Source organism: Podarcis melisellensis, assembly GCF_964234715.1.
Source record: "Podarcis melisellensis genome assembly, chromosome: 16".
NCBI lineage: Eukaryota > Metazoa > Chordata > Lepidosauria > Squamata > Lacertidae > Podarcis > Podarcis melisellensis.
Genome location: NC_138533.1, coordinates 3,529,042 through 3,550,842, shown reverse-complemented (window position 1 = coordinate 3,550,842; position 21,801 = coordinate 3,529,042). Strand labels below are relative to the sequence as shown.

Here is a 21,801-nt window from a genome sequence, read left to right as displayed (position 1 = left end):
GCCGTGCTGAGCCTCTGATTTTGAAAACTGATTTCGGAAAGCGGGTTTCCCAAAAGAGGCAACTGGGTGGCTGCAATGAGAACAGGATGCTGGCCTCGATGGGCCATTGGCAACATCCAGCAAGCTCTTCCTAAGCTCATTGGGTGACCTGCCAGCCTGACCTACCTCACAGGGTTGTTGTGAAGATAAGATGGGGAGAACCTGTTTGGCCACGCCTTTGGTTCAGCGTTGGATTTTTGCAGCAGCAACTTTGAAGGGGATGTCAGGTGTCTGCAGGAACTGGTCCTCAGACCCAGAGAGCTGCTTGTTTGCCACTTGCCCTGGTTGCCTGCTAACCTTTTGTTGAACCAAAGAAAGGAAATATTTCCGTAAGGGCATCTGCATAAAGTTCATCAGGCAGTTTATATTACTCTAGGCAGTTTCATTTTAGGTAGTGCTTGAAGGCAGGGACTGCCCCTGGTGTTGCCTGTTGAAATTGGTAGGACGTAAGGCAGGGTGGCGCTGTGGTCTAAACCACAGAGCCTAGGGCTTCCTGATCGGAAGTTCAGCGGTGCGATTCCCCATGTTGCTTGGTCCCAGCTCCTGCCAACTAGCAGTTCAAAAGCACACCAGTGCAAGTAGATAAATAGGTACCTCTCTGGCAGGAAGGTGAATGGTGTTTCCGTGCGCTGCTCTGGTTTCGCCAGAAGCGGCTTAGTCATGCTGGCCACATGACCTGGAAAAACTGTCTGTGGACAAACGCCGGCCCCCTCGGCCGGTAAAGCGAGATGAGCGCCGTAATCCCAGAGTCGCTCGCGGCTGGACTTAACTGTCGGGGGTCCTTTACCTTTAAGGCAGGGAGGCCAGCAGTAGGTGGTGCTAGAGCAAATTCTAGTTTTGTCTCCTCCCTGTTGAGTTCTGTCTATAAGGGGCAACTCAGACCAAGGAGGAAGCTGATGAGACAGTGGACTGGCAGCAACCAAGAAGGCAAGCTGCTGGCAGAAGTTGGTGAGGCACTGGCCCAGATGGACCAGCTGCCTCCTCAAGAGCTGGAGACAGTGGTCTCCCTGTCTCTATGGCATGTCTTCTCTGAGAATAGACGTGTAGGATGAAGGACATAGGCCTGCTGGAAAATGTTGGTCCTCCTGGTGTTACGGAAGATGGAAGATGGGGAGTCACCAGGGCAGAAACGAAAGGAGAGGACATCACCTTTCAGATATTTTGGACTCTTAACTCCAATGCCCAGAGTGGTTTAGCACTCAGTCCCTCATCACAGGGAGCTCTGGGAGAGGAATGGTGGGGAGGGATATCGCCTGACCACTCCTGGCGCTCTTAAGAGTTCCGCACCTTGAGCGGGCTTTTGGTCTTCTGCTTTTCCCCCTTTCCATGCCAGGAAACCTTTCATTTTCAGCAGACTCCTTCTCCACTGTCAGCTGCAGGCAGAAAATTGATTTTATTTTATTTTTTCAATTCGTAAAAGGGTTGTAAGGAGCAGAACTTAGACTGGTGTTGCGTCATTGCTGCTCTTTTCCTGACTGCCTTTCTGTTCTGGACAGTCTCTAAAGGCTTTGTACATGAATATGATCTTATTAACTCTTCGCAAAAAAAACACCCAGAGAAGCAAGGCAGGGAGATTGAAGCCCCTAAGAGCACTTCAGATGGTTTATGGCTTGTTCTCTGAGTTTTACAGCCTTGTGGTATTAATTAGATCGGGCCTGCCTCAGAGGGAACGGAGTCCTGAGAGAAGCCTGCAGCAGGATTTTAAATTATCTTTGTGGGTATTGTTTCATTCTTTTCCGTGAGTGCCACGGCATAAAACATGCCATGTCCGTGATGCGCTTTTATTGCTCCAAGAGTTCTTCCATCTGTGGCAGCCCAATTGAGTCAACAGTTTGTTATTTGAGGGGCAAATAAGAATATGAGAAGAGTCTGCCGGATCAGCCCAGTGGCCCATCTAGTCCTCGGTCCTGTTCTCACAGTGGCCAAATGCCCCAAAGAAATTAGGAATGGAGGTAGACTGCCTCTGGACATGGAGGTTCCATAGGAACATCAGGAGAGGCCAGCCAGATGCCCCAGTGCTCAAAGGCAGGACCTGAGCAAGAACTACTCTCTCCTGCCTGTGGTTTCTAGCAACTGGATTTCAGTAGCGTTGCTGCCTCTAACTCTGGAGACAGAGCCTAGCCTTCTCCTTAATGAATTTGTCTCATTCCTCTTTTAAAACCATCCGGGTTGGTGGTCACCACTGTCCCCAATGGGAGAGAATTCCATAGTTTAACATGGCGCTGCATTAAAAAGTACTTGCTTTTTCCCTCTGTTGGGCATCTGGGGCCAGGAGACTTGGGGGGCTTCCAGATGGGTGTTTCTTATGGGACGAGTGCTCACCATTCATTCAAACTGGAGTTGTTTTGCAGGGTCCACACGGTGTCATAAAACCTTCCCCTAAATAAATAAAGCCGCCCCAAGGCAACACCCGTTGGTTGTCTTTTTGTGGGAGCAAAATCCATAATTCTGCACTGTGCGAAGAAGTCCTTCCTTCCGTCTGTCCCAGATCTTTCAGTATTCGCACAACCCCAGATTGTGACTAAGTGGGAACAATGAGCGACTTTGATCCTGACATCGCCTTCTTAAAAGCCAGACACATTTCCCCTTCGAGTTGTGCATGTTTTCTCTCTGGCATCCAGCGTGCTTTCTTCAGAGGGATGTGCCAGAAAGTCTGGTACTTCTATCCTGCTCTGTGTGTATGTAGAAGGCTCAGCACTGGTGATGCGCTGTTTGCCTGGCAAGCCAGCCAGTCGGCGGAGCAAGCCAAAGCAGATGTCTGCTGCCCTCTTGGGATGATGATGATGATGATAATAATAATAATAATAATAATTTATTGTTTGTACCCCACCCATCAGGCTGGGCTTCCTCAGCCACTCTGGGCGGCTTCCAAAAAAATATTAAAATACCGTAATACATCAAACATCAAGGGCTGCTTTCAGATGTCTTCTAAAAGTCTGGTAGTTGTTGTTCTCTTTGACATCTGGTGGGAGGGCGTTCCACAGGGTGGGTGACACCACCGAGAAGGCCCTCTGCCTGGTTCCCTGTAACTTGGCTTCTTGCAGGGAGGGAACCGCCAGAAGGCCCTTGGCGCTGGACCTCAGCATCCGGGCTGAACGATGGGGGTGGAGACGCTCCTTCAGGTATACTGGGCCGAGGCCGTTCAGGGCTTTAAAGGGATGATGCCTCACTTCCCCTCTCGTCTTTCCCCCTCTCCTTCCAGAAATGGCATCGGATGTCCCCTTGCTGGGCTCTGCTTCAGGGACGCCTGGACCCGACGCGTGTTCTGGAGGGAGCATCGTCCAGAGAGCAAACAAGCGCAGGACGGGGTAAGGGTGGCTTCGGTGATGACTTGGAATGAGGATGCTCGGCGGGGTGGGGGCTCCCCCCTTCCAAGCCAAGGGCTGCATGTAACCTTCTGGGGGCCACGAACCCGTGTTGGGCAGGGCCAGAGGCAAAAGAAAGTGGCGTCATGGATACAACTCTCCCTTTGCTCTATCGGCTTCATCCCAGGAGCCAGAAGTTTCTCTTTTTAAGAAAGCTGATTCTTGAATAGCAATTTAACAAAGAAGAAAGAGACAAAAAACGAAGAGGAGCTTTAAAATAGCAAAAACAATCCATCAGCTTACATTAAGAATGCAATAAACATCAGTACATCCATCTTAAATAGAATATATTGCTCTAAGCCAGCCAAAATAAGTATACCCACAAGACTGATGCGTTTGTAGGAACTGTGTTCAAATGTAGCCAGGGCTGGTGAGATTCTCAAGGCCATTTTGTGATAGACAGCCTTCCAAATTCGAAGTTTTAAGTTTCTTGGCTACCACGAAGGCTCACAAATTCCACTTTTGCTGTCCTGCCCTTTAATCTCCATGCTACAGGAATGTAGTTGAAAAGAACATTAACATCTGCAAATACGTTTGCTGGTACAGCAAGCCCACAACCTACACACATTTAACTTGTGCACATTCAGTTTTATACACTTGGCCAAAATAAAAATATAAAGTGGACGGGCATCTGAGAAAAAAGACTTGGGCAATCCCACCCACTGTTGAACCCAGTGTGCTTTGACTTTAAGTAATTTTTGGCTTCAGGCGCAATCTCTGGAATGTAACCCCTGCACAAGTTGCGGGCTTACTGTACAAAAATTGGTACGGGCAGCAACTTCAGACATTTCCAGTACGTGCACACACGCCTCCCTCCTTCCATGCAAACAGAAGATGACATCACAGTTCAGCAGACACATCCCAGCCGGGAAGAAACAACTGAAGGCACGAAGCAGGACTGTGAGGGGTGTGGCCTATTGGGAGAGGGCGTGGCCTGCAGGAGGGTCTTGGAATCCAGATAGTGAGGCCGGGAGGGCTGCATTTAGGCTTCCCACCTGTTTTTAGAATTTATTGTTATTTTTGGGGAGCATTAGTACCTTGCTCTTCAGCCGAAAAGGTTCTCAGCGTGGCTTACATACTATCCATTAAAACAAGGCAGTCTCGGCCACAGCCTTACAAAAAAGCATGACGCACGAGGGAAAAGGGACGGGGAGGGAAAAGGGAAAAAAATCAAACTCAGGCACCAATTCTTAAATATCTGCTCTTATAATGAACAAGTCCTGGCACAATTCGGGGTAGGAGCAGGCGTCTGATGGAGCTGGGGTGTCGGCAAAGCTGTTGGGACGAGCCTCTTCCCATCTCTCCTGCTGAGGCAAAACCAGCTTGGTGCCTGCCCCCCCCCCAATGATGTTGGACTACAACTCCCATCATCCTTCATTGTTGACCTTGCTGGCGTTGGGGCTGATGGGAGCTGGAGTCCAAGAACAGGTACAGGGCCCGTCTTTTGCTGCCTCTGGGAAGAGTTTTGGGATGAGCTGAGACCAGGCCAGGTGGGAGGAGGTGCAGTAAACCCTACACCTAAATTTCAACATCCTTGGAGCCCTCTTTGAGTTTCAAGACTCTACTTGGCTTTCATTTTCTTCACCTTCTGTTTGACTTGGGAGTCCGAGGGTGAGGTTTGTTGCAGCTGAGATAACAGTCGTTCTTGCTCTTGTTCTCCAGGCTCGATTTTGATGACGACGGAGAAGGGAACAGCAAATTTCTCAGGTGAGATGGACTTCCAGTGGCAAGGGGCTTGGGGACTTGTGCTGAGCCAAAGCGAGAGAGGGATCCGTCTTGTGAAAAGGCTCGTCAGAAAATAGAAGGGAATGGGACTTGGCTGTGCAAATTCTTTTCTCTCTGGTATCCCTGATTGGCTGGGATGACTCGTGTCCAGTACAGGAAGGATCTCCTTCATTCACAGAAGGCTTCGTTTTGCCCTTAGTGATGCCAGTGCATAGCCAAACTTGATAGGCTACATAGTACAGCAATATTATCGTGTCTAGCGGAAGATCCCTGATGAGCGTGGCTACGTAGAGCTGCGATGTTATAATATCTTAAGAATGATATGTTTAGGCTGGAATGTGTGTGGAGTCTGGCGACCGAGATAATCAGGGGTATGGGAACCAAGGCTTAGGAGGGACGATTGAGGGAGTTGGGTATGTTTAGCCTGCAGAAGAGAAAACTGAAGGGTGATAAGATAGCAGTCTTCACATATCTGAAGGTCTGTCAAATGTAAGATGGATTAAACTTATTTGCCACTGCTCCAGAGGGTGGGACCTGAAGCAGTGGGTTCAAGTTACAAGAAAGGAGATTCCAGCAAAACATCTGGAAGAACTTTCTGAGGGTAAGAGCTATCTGACAGTAGAACGGACTCCTTCAGAAGGTGTTGGGCTATCATCCATTGCAGGTTTTTAAACAGAAGTTGGATCGCTTCCTTTAGCTGTGATTCCTGCAGTGCAGGTGTTTGAACAAGTCGACCCTTGGGGTCCCGTCCAGCCCCACACTTCTGTGATTCCATGATCTAGCCTGGGATCCCTGATGAACTACACTACGGAGTCCTGTGTCAGGGAACTGACATCTAAAGCGCCGGAGGCGCAAAGGCTCACTGAGGGTGAGAGAGCAGTAGCAGCGGAAGAGGGAACCAGTAGAGGGCGAGCAAGAACTCCAAGGGAAAGTGAGTCGGAGGGATGGCTCAGAGACGCTTCAAGCGAAACCAGTGGGGAGGTCTCAGGACCTCCTATAGGGACACCCACACCTCGACGGAAACTGTCACGCCGAGAGGCCAGACGACGTGTTTCCGTTAAGGAGCTTTTATGTTGGAAACGTTTCCGAAAGCAGCCACTTTCGGATTCTACTAGTGATTGACGCAGCCATGCTGGAGGGGCTCCGTCACAGGCAGAGGTTTGAAAGCCTGATCAAACTCTGAGGGACTTGCATTTTACGCACAAGCAGCTCATCGTCCCATCACAGCAATCCGAAAGTCTCCGAAAGCCAGCTTGTGCAGGGAGAAGCATCATGAGCAATCCAGCCGGAACCGGGGAAGCAGGAGCAGCTGGAGGAGGTCCAAGCCTGGAAGAAAGGTACAGGGCGTTGGAGATCCAGTTGGCGCTGCAAACGGCGAGGCTTGAGGAGAGGAGGGCTCAGGATGCAGAAAAGGGAAAGGAGAAAACCACCCCGCTCGCCAGAAAGGTGCCAGGATTGGTGCAGAAATTCGGGGGGGATCCCAGGAACTATCATGCCTTTAGAACAGAGATGCAATACGCTCTAAACTTGCAGTTTGATGACTTCCCCGATGAGGAATCGCGAGTGGCGTATGTGATTGGCCATCTCGAATCCGGGGCGAAAGATTGGGTTAGACCCCTGATGGCAGCGAATAATGAGATCTTAAAGGACACGAGGAAGTTTTTTCGTGCCATGGACCTGATGTTTTCCAGCGATATTGAGCAGGGGGTGGTGCGAAGGCAGTTAATGGCTTGCCAGCAAGGAAGCAGATCTGTCCGTGAGTACTGGACTGAATTTACCATGTTGATTCACAAATTGGGGTGGGACCTATCGGCGGAGCCCATCCAAATGCTTTTCGAAGAGGGGCTTTCTTCAACCGTCAAAGATGAGCTTTCCCGGGGCCCCAGGGCGGAGTCTATGGACCAGTTAACCAAATCTGCGCTGGCCATAGGAGCGCGCCAGGAGGCGAGGGCTGTGGAAAAGCGGGAAGGGAAAGGAGACCGTTGGAGGGAGTTCCGCATTCCAGACATTCCAGAGCCACCTTTCCCGCCGGCAGAGCCGATGGAAGTTGGAACAGCGCGGGCGCGCGCAGTTTCAAATCCCAGTGAAGGGCGGAAAAAGGAGGGAAAGAGCGCCAAGAGATGTTATCTCTGCCAACAGCCAGGGCACTTTGCCAGAGTTTGCCCACAAAGAAAGGAATGGCAAGGGATGGCAGGAGCTGTTGGGGGAAAGGAAGAGGAAGGCAAGGAGCAAGTAAAAGCCAACGCCTGGCTGCCACCGTTGGGGCACAGCAGCCAGGCCAAAGAGCAATGAAAGTGCCCATGCCAGAACCCCCCAGACCCGCTTTAGTGATAGAGGTGTTACTAGAACTGCCAAACGGACACCCACTAAAGGTCAAGGCGCTTTTGGATTCAGGCAGCTCCTGTAATTTCATGAGTAAGGAGTTTGCAGCTGAGCACCAGATACAGACTATCCCTTTAAGTAACCCCTTGCAGGTGACTACGATTGACGGCAGAGAGCTGTTGGGGGGAGAAGTTAGCCAACAGACTGTCCCGATGATAATGAGAGTGGCAAGGCACACCGAACAGATAGCGTTTAATGTGGCCATCCTGGGAGGAGCGCCCATCATTTTGGGGATGAGCTGGCTGGCGCTACACGATCCGCTAGTGGGCTGGCATCAGAGGGTGGTCTCCTTTGGGTCAGCGCATTGCCTAGAACACTGCAAGGAGGGGAAGGTTTCGGGAGGAGACAGAGTCACCCTAGCGGGGATGGAAGTGATGGACAAAGGGAAGGTGCCCCCGCAATACGCAGATCTGAGCAACGTATTCAGCGAAAGGGAAGCAGACAAACTGCCACCGCATAGACCCTTTGACTGTCAAATCAACCTACTCCCAGGGGCCCAACTCCCAGTAGGCAAGCTGTACGCCATGTCAGACAGGGAGATGCAGGAGCTGAGGGAGTTCATTGACAAAAACTTGAAGCGAGGTTTCATCAGAGAGTCCCGAGCGGTGGGGGGCAGCCCAGTGTTCTTTGTGGACAAAAAGAACACAGACAAACCGAGACTGGTGTGTGACTTCAGGGCCCTCAATGCAGTGTCGGAGCCCCTGGCTTTCCCTATGCCCCGAATTGATGACATTTTGACCAGAGTAAGGAAGGGAAAGATTTTTACAAAACTGGACCTGCGGGGGGCGTACAATCTGATACGCATAAGGAAGGGAGATGAATGGAAGACCACCATGTTTACCCCGTTGGGAGCCTTTGAATACCTCGTTATGCCCTTCGGTCTACAAGGGGGCTCCGCGTGTTTTCAAGCTTTTATAAACCACGTTCTGGGACCTTTGCTCTACAAGAATTGTGTGGCCTTTTTAGACGACGTGTTGGTGTATTCGGAAAATGAGGAACAGCATGTGAGGGACGTTCGAGAAGTGTTGGGCAGGCTGCAAGCCAACCAGCTGTGGGTGAAACTGGAGAAGTGCCAGTTTCATACCAAGGAGGTGGAATTCCTGGGGTACCGCTTGTCAGACAAGGGATTGGCCATGGATCCAGGCAAGGTCCAAGCGGTACTGGAATGGAAGACACCGAAGACCAAGAAGGACGTGCAAAGATTCTTGGGATTTGGGAACTTTTATCGGAAGTTCATCAAGAACTTTGCCCACTTGACGGCGCCCATCACCGACTGTCTCAGCAGCAAGAAGAAATTTGTTTGGACGGCAGAGGCGGATCGAGCCTTTGAAGAACTGAAAAGGGCTTTCGCCTCGGAAGAACAACTTCTGCATGTGGATTTACGAAAACCCATGAGAGTGGAAACAGATGCATCCGACCGGGCGGTAGGGGCGGTCCTTCTTCAACCGGGGAGGAGTGCGTCGGAGTGGAGACCGTGTGCCTTCTTCTCGCGGAAGCTGAATAAGTCCGAGAGGAATTACACGGTGTATGACAGGGAACTACTTGCCATTCACAAAGCATTCCGGAGGTGGAGACATTTATTAATTGGGGCACAACACAAGGTGCAAGTGTGCACCGACCACAAAAATTTAGAGTATTGGAGAACAGCTCGAGTGCTCAACCAACGACAAGTGAGATGGGCACAGGAATTCTCCAAATTTAACTTTGAGATTTGTTATGTGCCAGGCCCAGAAAACGTCAGGGCGGACGCGCTCTCACGCAAACCAGAATATTGGGAAGGGGAGGGGGTGATCGAAGAGAGACATGTCATCCCGGAGGACCGCTGGGTGTGTGGGGCGGCGATGGTGGGGCAACGAGAACTGGTGGAGGAAACGGAAAATGATGAATATGCCCAGGATAAGCTCAGAGGTCTCAGGGGGGAGGGCGAGAGCCCCGGAGGTTTTGAGGAAAGAAATGGGGCATTGTATTACAAAGGGGCACTGTATATACCCGAAGGTGAATTGAGGGGGAGAGTACTCAAGCAGTTGCATGATAGCCCCACGGCGGGACATTTTGGGCAACACAAGACCATGTGGTTGGTTACCAGGGAATTTTGGTGGCCTAAGGTGAGGGAAGATGTAAGGGAGTATGTAAGAGGGTGTGACCAATGTCAGCGAGCCAAAGGGGAAAGAAAGGCGCCGGCAGGGTTATTAGAACCTTTACCCACACCAGAACGGCCTTGGGAAGCGATATCAATAGATTTTATGACGGATCTGCCAAGGTCCAAGGGGAAAACAGCCATCATGGTAGTAGTAGACCTGTTAACTAAGATGTGCCACTTTGTAGCATGCTCACATGCAGTCACAGCGGAAGAAACGGCGAAGTTGTTTGTGGAACATATCTTTAGGTTGCACGGGGCTCCCTCGAGGGTGATCTCAGATCGAGGCAAACAATTTACTTCCAGGTTCTGGAGGAAGCTCATGAGCTTGTTACACGTGGAAGTCAATTTTTCAACTGCCCGGCACCCTGAAACCAACGGGCAGGCAGAAAGGGCAAATGGCATTCTTCAACAATATCTTAGGTGTTATGTCAATGACAGAGAGAACGATTGGGTCGAAAAGTTGGCGTTGGCAGAATTTGCCTACAATAATGCGGAGAATGTGTCCACAGGGATGAGTCCCTTTTTGGCTAATTACGGGTGTCACCCCAGGGCATTTCCAGGGGAAGGAGGGGAGAGATGGAGCGTCCCAGCGGCTGAACATTTTGTAGAAGAGATGGAAGCCATCCATCAGCAGCTCCAGCTCAACTTAGAAAGGGCTAAGGCACAATATAAGAAGCAGGCAGACAAGAACAGAAGGGAAGGTGAAACCATAAGGGTGGGGGATCAAGTGTGGTTGTCAACCCAAGGGTTGCCGTTCAAAGGGGGTTGTAAGAAACTGAGGCCCAGAAGATTGGGACCCTTTGAGGTGATTCAGCAGGTCAACCCGGTAGCTTTCAAACTCCGATTACCCAATCACATGAAATTGCACCCAGTGTTCCACAGGTCGTTACTGTCACCATACAGGGGAGGAGGTGAAGGGGAGCACGTCAGGGGACCAGCCTTGGAAGAGAGGGAACGCCGCAACCATGTAGCGGAAATCCTCGATTCCAGGTGGAAGGGAAATCAGGTGGAGTATTTAGTGGCGTGGGAAGGGGAACCGGAGTCAGAAAACACCTGGGTAAGTGCGCAGGAAGTCAATGACGAGGTTTTAACAGAAACGTTCCATCAAAGGTTCTCAAGGAAACCTCAGCCGATAGCAAGATTTAGGAGGGAGTATTTCGGCACCACCGATGAGGAAGAGGAAATGGAAGGGTTCGCGGAGTCGGAGTTGGAAGAGGGAGTGGACTCTGATGACGAAGAGTACCTAGAGAGTAGGAACAGCAACAAGTGGAAGGAAGTGTTCGCGACGTCGGAAGATGAGGGAGGTTCTTTCAAGGGTTTTACCTCCTCACCGCCAGTAGGAGAGGAGACGGGAGGGGGTGAAGGGGGCCCTGGAGGGGAGGTGGATGTCAGGGAACTGACATCTAAAGCGCCGGAGGCGCAAAGGCTCACTGAGGGTGAGAGAGCAGTAGCAGCGGAAGAGGGAACCAGTAGAGGGCGAGCAAGAACTCCAAGGGAAAGTGAGTCGGAGGGATGGCTCAGAGACGCTTCAAGCGAAACCAGTGGGGAGGTCTCAGGACCTCCTATAGGGACACCCACACCTCGACGGAAACTGTCACGCCGAGAGGCCAGACGACGTGTTTCCGTTAAGGAGCTTTTATGTTGGAAACGTTTCCGAAAGCAGCCACTTTCGGATTCTACTAGTGATTGACGCAGCCATGCTGGAGGGGCTCCGTCACAGGCAGAGGTTTGAAAGCCTGATCAAACTCTGAGGGACTTGCATTTTACGCACAAGCAGCTCATCGTCCCATCACATCCTGGAACACCATCTCAACCTGTATGGGATTCCTGATGAGCTACGGCTCTGAAACAGTCACTGTTCAAAAGCTTAATCTCTTCAAGCCAGTGTCGTTGTCTGTAGGAGATCCAGGCTAGCAGGTCTTCTGAGCATGTATTTCTTAGCCAGTTAGTTGGTTTCAAAAAATTTATATACCGCTGGGCTGTAAAAACCTCAAAGCAGTTTAATAAAGGTGAATCAAGAAAAATTCACCACCATACTTTCTTTTCAAAAGAAGGCGATTAAAAGAAAAGGACTGTACAAAGCGCCCATATGGATCTGAGCTGCTGTATTTGCAGATAAAATATTTGCATATAAAACATTTATATTGCAAATAAAAAAGAATATTCTTCTTCCAAGAACGGTGACTTGCCAAGACTTGGAATTCTAACGATCGGAATGAAACAGGCTCCCAGGTCTCAGCAGTTGTGGCCCAGGCCGTTGTCCAAAGAGGCACAGTCCGTTCCGTGCTGTTCGAAGCTGCCCTTTTCTCATGTCTTCCTTCTCCTGATTCTTCTCCTAGGTGCGATGATGACCAGCTCCCGAACGACAAGGAGCGGTTTGCTAGGTAAGGCTTCCTCCAGCGCCTCTGCCCTGCAGGAGACATTGAGGCCCAAGCGCTGTACCATTGGCATGTGCCACTCACCTGAGCTCCAGGTGGCCTTTCATCCATCTCTGCCCTGGCTCAAAGCATCCCATGTAATCCAGCCCTCCTTCCCTCCCTCTGCGCCTTCTCCCACCTCCCAATCCCTCCGAAAACTCTGCCTTTGAAACAGCAAAGCAAATAGCCTCTTTCTCGAAATTTGGGGTGCAGGGGGTGGTGGCTGGAGTAATTTTCAGTTTGTTTTTAAGCACAGCTAATTAGAAGAATGCAGCTGCTCTTTCGCGGGGGGGGGGGGCAGCAGACTGCAAAGCCAGGGTTTTAAAAATTATTATTCCTTGTTGTTTTTTCAAATGGCAAAGCTCTGAGAGCAACTTGCTCCTGGGGGGGAAAGAGACAGAAGGCAGGCACTGGCTGGGGAAACGGAGGCAGGAATAAAGGGCTGGGGAGAAAGAGAAGGCAAGCACCAGGTGGTAAACTGAGGCAGGGGTGGGATGGGAAGCTGGCGGGTGTAAATAACAGAGGGAGGGAGGGGCCTGATGGGAAAGTGAGACATAATTTAAAAAAAAAATACATCCCGTGGTTTGTTTGGACCTGCCACACTGTCTCAACTGGCAGGTCAAGGAGTTTGCTCATATCCGGTTGCCTGAGGTCAGACTATTCTTTCCATTGAATTGCCTCATACCTGCAGCCATCCAGCGACTTCTTTTTAATCCCTGCCCTGCTTCGGAACAGATTGCACAAACGTCTTAAATTGGAGGGGGGATTTTTCTTCCTGTTCCTCTTCTTCCTCTTCAAAGATAAGCATCTCTGCCTCGCTGGCGAGAGAAACTGTTGCCCACAATGAGTTTTAACACTCGCCTGCCTTGCGCAACCCTGGTTCGAAGTGAGGCCATTTTGCTGTTTAAAGGTCAAAAGCCGATCTTCTTTCTTCCTTTTTTTAAAGCTGGGGAGCTCACCCCCACCACCTGCCTGCCGTTATCTTTGGTGCCTGTCAGATGCAGGAAATCTCTCTTAGGGGGCTGAGCTCTGTGAGTCAGCAGGAGGAACCAGTCAGCCTGGACTCTTTGCCCAGATCCAAACCGAGCCTCAAAATGCTTTCACTGTTGATTCTGGCTTGATTCACCAGTTTTCAGCATGGCAAAGAAGTCCTTTGTGGTTTGCCCAGTAAGACCAGGGCATAACCTCCACCTCCTGCATCTGGCCTGGTCCAGGAAGGATGAAAATGGAAGTACAGAACGTTGGCAACTTGCACACATTAAACCTGTGCGGTTTCAACCTTGTGTGGTTGAAGGCCGGCCGGGTGAAATCACGCAAATTAAAAGCACGCAAGGTTCTTCCTGCATGAAAAGAGCTTTTAAGCTCCCTGACTTGCTTACTGTGCAAGGCCCTCTTGGTACCCTAGCTGCAGAAGTGTGAGATTTCATGAAAACCCAGGATAGCCGCAAAAGATTTTGCAAGAGCAACCCAGAGCCGGTGTTCCAAGTAGGCCTTGCCTGCTAAGCAAGGCGAGAGACCGCAAAAGCTCTTTTTGTGCCAGCTTTTCCTGATGTGGAAAGAGCCTATAAACACTCTGCCTTCCTTGGTGGGCAAGCCCCTCTCAACATGCCAGCTCCAAAAGCCCAGGGGTGCTGGCGAAGGGATGGCTCCAAGGGTTTGAGTATACTCGTTACTGTGTACGCACAGAACACTTGGAACCAAACTCCTACGTAAGATGCCGTTGTCCCATACCATCCTTGTTACTTATTAAGGTGTATCTTCCACCCTACGAGTTAGGCCCTTCCCCCAGTTGCACCATCCATCATGTTGGGATCACTCGGAGGGTTATTTACTCCCGTCTTCAAAATGGGTGCCCTCGTGCAAGGTTGCAATTCATGGGGGATTTCAACACCCGTGGTAACAAGGACTTAGCTCAGGGATCAGCAAACTTTTTCAGCAAGGGGCTGGTCCACTGTCCCTCAGACCTTGTGTGGGGCCGGACTATATTTTGAAAACATACATATGAACGAATTCCTATGCGCCACAAATAACCCAGAGATGCATTTTAAATAAAAGGAGACATTCTACTCATGTAAAAACACGCTGATTCCTGGACCGTCCGCGGGCAGGATTGAGAAGGCGACTGGGTCGGATCCGGCCCCTGGGCCTTAGTTTGCCTACCCATGACTTAGCTACCTTGCTTAGTACAGAGACGGTCTTTTCCGATGGGGAGGAGGTTTGGATGAATGAACCGAAAGGACTGTAAAAGAAAACTTTTGCTTTTGAAGTGCTTCTTCACACGGCTCAACTATGGCACTTGCTCCTACAGTTGAGGGCCGCCAACTTGGATGCCTTCAAAAGAGGATTAGACAAATTCAAGGAGGAGGAGAGTGCTATCGATGGCTCCTAGCCACAATGGCTGTTCTCTGCCTCCACACTGGGAGCCAGCCATGCGTCTGGATAACAGTTGCAGGAAACCGCGGGGGCCGGTGGGGAGCTGCTCTGGTGCCCAAGTCCTGCTGGCGGCCTTCCCACTTGGGCATCTGGTTGGCCAGGATGCTCGACCAAATGGATCACTGGGCCTGATCCAGCAACCAGGCTCTTCTGATCTCCCTATGTTCTTCTTATTCATTTTGGTATTTATTTATTTTTATCCTGCTCCCAGAGTGGCTTACACATCGCTTTTTAACACCTCTTCATTTTCATCTCTCTTTATCGTTTCTGTTATATATTTTTTATTTTGTAATGTAAAAAGTATAACTTTTTAAAATCATTTTTTTAAAAAAAAACACAAAAGGAAAAACTGAGTGGGAGGGAGGAGGAAAAATACATGCTTGGGTTCAGGTTCTTCGTTGCAAGTTGATTACTAGCCGAGATGCAATGGGAAGCAAAAGAAGTTACTGGCACCCAATGCAATATCCCTGCCTCCCTTCGTAGCTGTTTGCCTGCTGGGGAAGGCTGCTCACAAGATTTCTGTTTCTCAGTTCTGAAGGATTGCTTAGATTTTGAGAAGGGGTGGAGATTTCTCTGTTTCCTCCTCCTCCTGACTTGCAAAAACCGCTCTGCTGGATTTGCATCAGTCATTTGGGGGTGGTGGTGGAGGGGCGTTTCTTTTAAAGCTGCAACCCAGGTTTCCTTCCCCCGCCAAATCTGGCTTCAAACCCAGTTTTTTTAAGATTTGAAAGTGGGAAGTGGCAGGGCTTAAAAGGCAGCCTGGATGCTACCACTGCTGTTTTAATTGGATAATTATTTGGGGAAGGTCTGCAACTTGAGTGGCAGAACACCTGCTTTGCCTGCAGAAGGCCCCAGCATCTCCCAAGGTAGGGAGAGGGAAATATCCTGGTCTGAGACCTGGAGAATCAGGGTGAACAATGATTGGTATAAGGCAGCTTCCCACGTTTCTATTTTTAGCTGGTCCTTCAGAACCATGAGGACTAGAATCTTAGCTCAATAGTAGAGCACCCGCTTTGCATTCAGAAGGTCCCAGGTTCAGTCCCCACTGGGGTCATCTTGGAAAGATTCGCTGCCTAAAACCCTGGAAAGCCACTGCCAGCCAGTGTGAACAGTACTGAACTAGACAGACCAGTATGAGGAACATTCCTGGCCTTTCCTGTGGTTTGGTTTCCAATATTCCCCCAGGCGATTTGGACAGCACTGAGGGGTTTGGCATTCCTTTGGCAGCGTGGATATTTCATGTGGCTCCTTGGATGAACACTTTTAGGCTACTTGTTTTTAACACGTCCTTTATTGTCCGACTATATTTTGTATTTTGTGACATTCGCAAGTTGCTTCAGGACTCCTTTGGAAAGAGACAGTCATTTTAAAAACTAACAGGAGGCAGCGGTTGAACCAGTTCCACCACAGGTTAAGAATTAAAAGCCTCAGGATTTTTTTTTCCTTTTTAAGTCTTCATGCAGTGCTGCAAAACCATAACTAATAGCCAATCAGTTTCCCCACTGAGAACTTCCCATTCCGTAATATTATTATTATTCATCATATAAGTATCCCAACTTTCCTTTTTGGGATTTGGGAATGGCGTTCATGAAAGCTTGCCTTTGCACTTCTCAACCCACATGGCTGTGTCTTGGTCAGCAGCAAGGCGCTCTGCACGCTCTCAGAGGCCCTCTGCCTCTCATGCCTTGGCATGTTGCAAGGGACTTGACTTACAGCTCCCCTAGTATTAGAACCAAGTCCTGGGGCTTACCGTACATTCTAGTGAGCTGCTCCAGCCTGTGGAACTGGCAGTGTTCCAGGTGCCACGTAAATATTTGCTCCACTCTTTTGGTATGGCAACCCCCACACTTTGGAACTCCCTGCCTATTGACGCATCAGGCCGGCGCCTTTACTGTACTGTTCTTGATGTCTGGTAGAAACATTTTTGTTTAGGCAAAGCCTCTCCAAGTATATAGACTTCTGTGTGTTTTACTCTGGGTTTTAGTTTAGCACACACACACACACACAGGTTTCCCCCTCCGATGCTTTGTTTTATTCTTTTTGTAACATGCTTTGAGGTTGAGGTTTAGTATTGTTTGTTTTACAATAATGCTCTCTGTATAGATAGTGAAATAAAAATAAATATATACATACATAGTGTCCTTTGTGGGGTCCTGCTGTGCCACCTGACTCGTCCGTCACTTGCTCCACACTATACTCTGGCCAGACTTTCTCCTCTTCTCTCACCTCTTGTTTTTTCTCTCTCCACCCTCATCCGTGTCTCTAACACGGTTTGTAAGCCCCTCTGGGCGGAGACCTTTTCCTATCACACAGGGCATATAGCACCCAGCCTGCAGCTGGTTCCAGAATGCCAGCAAAGTCATGACACCCCCCCACCTTCCGCTTCTTATTGCAGATAAATTGGGTCTCCTGTTACATTCCCTTCCCCCACCCTCCTTTCTTTTATTCCCCATTACCTTAAAATACATTTTTTTCCTCCCCAGTTTTAGCTTAGCTCACCCCTTTTATTTCCAGGTCTGATGATGAGCAGAGCTCAGCGGATAAGGAAAGACTGGCCAGGTAGGAGAATGGAGATTTGGTTGTGTGTGTTTTTTATTTAAGCATGGCAAAGCAGAGCTCCTTCTCCTCCTCCTCCTCTTTTCCTCCTCTGTGACACCCCTCCCTGTCCGCCTCCTCTTAATAGTCTCCCTGCCCTCACCCGCTTCCTTCCTTAAATCGAGGTCTTGAACCCAAACACGAGACTTACCTGAAAAATCAGCACCTTTCCCGGTTTGGTTTGATGAACGGCATGTTTGGCTCTTTCAGAAGCAGGGTGGGTTGCAAAATAAGGGCAAGGGGCTCGGCAGCAGCATTCAAATGAACCCAGGTTCATTTCCCAGTTCCAGGTGGAGCTGCAAATGTTTCATGCCTGAAACCCTGGAGAACTTCAGCAGGTCAGTGTAGACAAGGCAGAGCAAGGGTCTGGCTTGGTAGAAACCCTCCATTCAGAGCCATGAGGACTGGATTCTTACTTTATTTTAGGGTAAGGGCTACAGCTGAGTTTCAGATTACCTGCTTTGCATGCAGAAGATCCCCGGTATCTCCAGGTAGGACCAGGAATGGCCTCTAAGTCTGAAATCTTGAGATGCTGCTGCCAGTCAGTGCTGACGATACTGAGCTGGATGGACCAGTGGGCTGACTCTGTATAAGGCAGCTGTCTTTGTTCCTGCTCTACTGGCTTATGAGGAAGCCGGCCTTTGTCAGGGGGTTGGCAGCTGGCATCGCTTATGCCTCATCTGGCTGCCCGATCAACAGGGGGACTTGATGGCAGGCTGGTTTTTTAATGGGGCGACCAAAAGGACCTTGGCTGCCACTCTTTGGCCGAGGTGGTCCTCTGTCAAAACTGGGAGGCTGTTATAGAATTGAGTTGGAAGCGACCCCAAGGGTCATCCAGTCCAACCCACTGCAATATAGGAATCTCAGCTAAAGCATCCCTGACAGATGGCCACCCAACCTCTGCTTAAACACCTCCAAGGAAGGAGAGCCCACCACTTCTAGTGGGAGCCTGTTCCACTGTTGAACAGCTCTTACTGTCAGAAAGTTCTTCCTGATGTTTCGTCGGACTCTCCTTTCTTTGTAACCTGAAGCCATTGCCCCCCAGAGCAGGAGAAAACAAGCTTGTTCCTTCTTCCATGTGACAGCCCTTGAGATATTTGAAGATGCTAGCATATCTCCTCTCAGGCTCCTCTTACCGCCAGTCCAAAGCCGCCGGCCCCTTGATTGCAATGCTTGGGGTGGGTGGGTGAGAGAGACATTTAACCTACATTAACAACAGCGCCACAGGTAGCAGCGGCAAGCACTTTTAGAATCCTTTTTTATTTTTTGCAGCTTAATCTTGACTTTGGTGCTTGAGACTCTCTCCCTGCATCTATGTGGAAACCTTTAAAGTTATTTATTGGTACCGTGCCCTTTCAGTAGAACTTGTGGGGTTTCTGTTGGGGCGTCTCTGGTTGGCCGCTGTGAGAATCGGACGCTGGACTAGGTGAGACCCCCTTGGTCTGATCCAGCAGCCAGGCTCTTTTGGAACCTCCAGGTCCAGAGGCAGTCTATCTCGCTTCCTAGGGGCATTTGGCGGCTGTGCAGATAGGATGCTGGACAAGACAGGCCTCCACTTTTGCGAGAATCTACGGCTGGACTCTTTTCTTTTACTTCCAAACTGCTCGCAACCTAGAAGAGCAAAGTCCCACCTGATGCATTGTGTTGAAGTCTTTCTTCAGGAGTTGGGGGAAAGCTTTCAGATGGTTTTGTTGTGGGGTAGAGTCATAGGGATGGAGCTGGCAAGGTGAAATTTCCCTCTGGGCTGGTTCAGAGGGAAAAGCCACAATCCACAATAGATCCAGCAGATAGCAAGCACAGAGGCTTGGTCCAAGTAGGATGATAACCCTGAACATAACTGAGAGCTAAAAATTTCTCATGTCCAAACTGTAGCAGAAAGCGAGTTGGAATATTGGGAGTATAGAACCCAAGGCAGGTAGAGAGAGAACAGCAACAGTTTCTGCAAGGTTGTTTTTCTGTAGCATGTGTGTCTGTGTTACAGCATTTCAGGACAATAAAGAAGGTCTAGAGAAAAGCATCTCCTCCAGGTGTCCTCCAGGTGTTCTTGAACTCCCAATGCGCATCAGCCCCTGCCAGGCTGGCCCAGCGGTCAGGGTTGATGATGACATTGCTGGGAGTTGTAGTTCAACAGTTACCTTGGAGAGCCACCCCATTCCCTGGGCTGAAGAAGCCTCCTGGGGCTGCAGCCGTCTCCCTCCCCCTTATGTCAGGTGTGGGGGAATCTCTGGCCCTCTGGATTATGCTGGACTACAACTCCCATCATCATCATCATCATCATGCCTGGCCATTGGCCATGCTTGCTGATGGGAGCTGTAGTTCAGCAATAGACTGGGAGCCATTGTGGTGCAGTGGTCTGTGTTGGACTAGGACCTTGTAGAGACCTAGGACCTTGTAGAGACCACATAGCCACGAAGTAACCGTAGGCCAATTGCTGCCTCTCTCAGCCTCACCTACCTAGAATCATCGAATCATAGAATCATCAAGTTGGAAGAGACCCCAAGGGCCATGGAGTCCAACCCCCTGCCAAGCAGGAAACACCATCAGAGCACTCCTGACATATGGTTGTCAAGCCTCTGCTTAAAGACCTCCAAAGAAGGAGACTCCACCACACTCCTTGGCAGCAAGGGTTCTTGTGAGGATAAAGTGGGGCGGGGGGGGGGGAGAGCCATGTACTGTGAGCTCCTTGGGGGAAAGGAGGTGGGATCTAAGTGCAATCAATCAATCAATCAATCGACAATAAATAAACAGCTGGAGAGCCAAAGGTTTCGCCACACCTGGTTTGGGGGGAGGAGAAGGCTCTTGAGGATCTGAAGGATTTCTTGTCAGGTGTCAAGATTCTCAGCTTTTTGTGGGCGTCCAATTCAGCCAAAGCCAAGATCTCCCATGGTTACTCTGTGAGTCGCACTAGTACCAGCCCCCCCAACTTCTTGTGCAGAGAAGGGATATAGAGGGGAGCACTGGCGAGGAGTTCTGCAGAGAAGCCAGTAAGTCTGCTCTGCGCAAAAGTTGCTCCCTTTTTTTCGCTTCACTTGGTACCTTTGTGTGTTTGTACTGGGAAGCACGAGATCCCAGCCAAAGGTTCCCCAAAATTAGCTGTCAAGATGGACAATTCCAAGCCTACTTTTTTTCATTAAAGAAAAAAATACTTGTTCCGTCTTCACTCCACCATCCATCCAGTTCCATCTCCCATTCCACGCTTGCCACACATCAGACTCATTCCGTTGCCTCTAACCCAGTTTCTTTTTTCCTTGTAGGAAGCCCAGTGTAATCTTTTTTTTGGAGGGGAGGAGTGTTGGAAGGGAGGGTGGCTTTCACAGTCCGACCTGCGAACGTTTCCTTTAAAGTGGCCTGCTACATCCTTGCCACGCCTGAGGGCCTGGTTTGCACGTAACAATAACTGTGGTTTGCTTAATCACAGGTTGACTATGCATTGCCCCAACAAACCGCGGTTTGCTTCTCCAAAGCTCAGCTTGTTTCTCAGCTACTGAGATCCAGAGGCAGCCTGTCTCAATGCTTAGGGGCTTTTGGCCACCGTGAGAGCAGGGTGCCAGACCACATGGGCCCCCAGTGGCCTGATCTGGCTACAGGGCTCTTTTCGTGCTCTCAACTGCTGTGCCCTGTGAGCATCCCAAAGGCACCTAACTGGCTGCCAGTTGCCGGAAGCAGAACCCAGCGCCCGATGGTCCTTTTGGCTCCAAGTGCAGTCGAGCTGCTTCTATGGTTGTTCCTGTTTTGAAGCGGCCGGAAGTTTCTCTTGCACCTTTCCTGTTGCATGTCCAGCATGAGAGTTTTGCAGCCTCTAACCATGATTCCTGGCCCCGCATCCATTCCTTTCCTCCTCCTCCTCTCGTGTGACCGTGCGCAGGGTTGACCGCTGGAGCCTTGTGAACTAACCGGCCTGACTCCTTTCACCCTCCCGCCAACCTGCAGGGAGAACCACAGCGAGATTGAGCGCCGCCGGAGGAACAAGATGACGGCCTACATAACGGAGCTGTCAGACATGGTCCCCACCTGCAGCGCCCTGGCCCGCAAGCCAGACAAGCTCACCATCCTGCGCATGGCCGTCTCGCACATGAAGTCCCTGCGGGGCACCGGGAACACCTCCACTGACGGCACCTACAAGCCTTCCTTCCTCACTGACCAGGTACAGGCTGTTAGATTTCTGTTTATGCCACTGTGCAGTTTTTGGAGTCACAAGACTCTGTTTACATTCCAGACTGTCGGGAGACGGATGTTGTTGTTACTGGTTTCCTGTTTCTTTGTCTCAGTTGGTTCACTGACTCTCACAGAGAGAGGATGTATATTCTTTTCTGTCTGCGTAGTTAGAAATAACACCTAGCAATGTAGTTTATATTTCTCGTCCTTCTGCTGCCTGGATACTCTGCATAGTGAGGGAACGTGCTTGAAGCCTCATCAAAGGCTTAGGTCGTTAATCACCGTCCGAAGAACGTCTGAGGAGTAGGTTGGCCGTACAGAATTCCGACACAGGCGTCTGTCTATCCCCACTTAACGCGGGGGTTATGTACAGGGCCTCCGTGTGCATAAGTAGGGAGCAACCTCTAAACTACCTTTAAACGCCCTCTGTGCCATGCTTTCTCCAACCCAGAGCAAAAATACTGGATCCAAAAATATCCATAACTAGAACTGAAGTTCTGGGGCCTCCAGGAGGCTGGAGGACGTGTAAATAAAAGTGGCAGCAGCTGCA

The 21,801-nt window shown here is 50.1% G+C and overlaps 1 protein-coding gene across 3 annotated transcripts in view; it reads left to right on the top strand.

Moving 5' to 3' along the window:
- ARNT (aryl hydrocarbon receptor nuclear translocator) overlaps positions 1-21,801 on the top strand; it is a 44,117-nt gene that overhangs the window by 2,131 nt on the left and 20,185 nt on the right. For 2 of the 3 annotated variants that reach the window (XM_081891443.1, XM_081891442.1), the window contains exons 2-6: positions 3,242-3,347; positions 5,067-5,111; positions 11,991-12,035; positions 17,016-17,060; positions 21,027-21,240. In XM_081891443.1, the coding sequence (XP_081747569.1) occupies positions 3,242-3,347; positions 5,067-5,111; positions 11,991-12,035; positions 17,016-17,060; positions 21,027-21,240 (455 nt within the window). The remainder of the gene's footprint in view (positions 1-3,241; positions 3,348-5,066; positions 5,112-11,990; positions 12,036-17,015; positions 17,061-21,026; positions 21,241-21,801) is intronic. The other variant, XM_081891444.1, reaches the window with a different exon arrangement.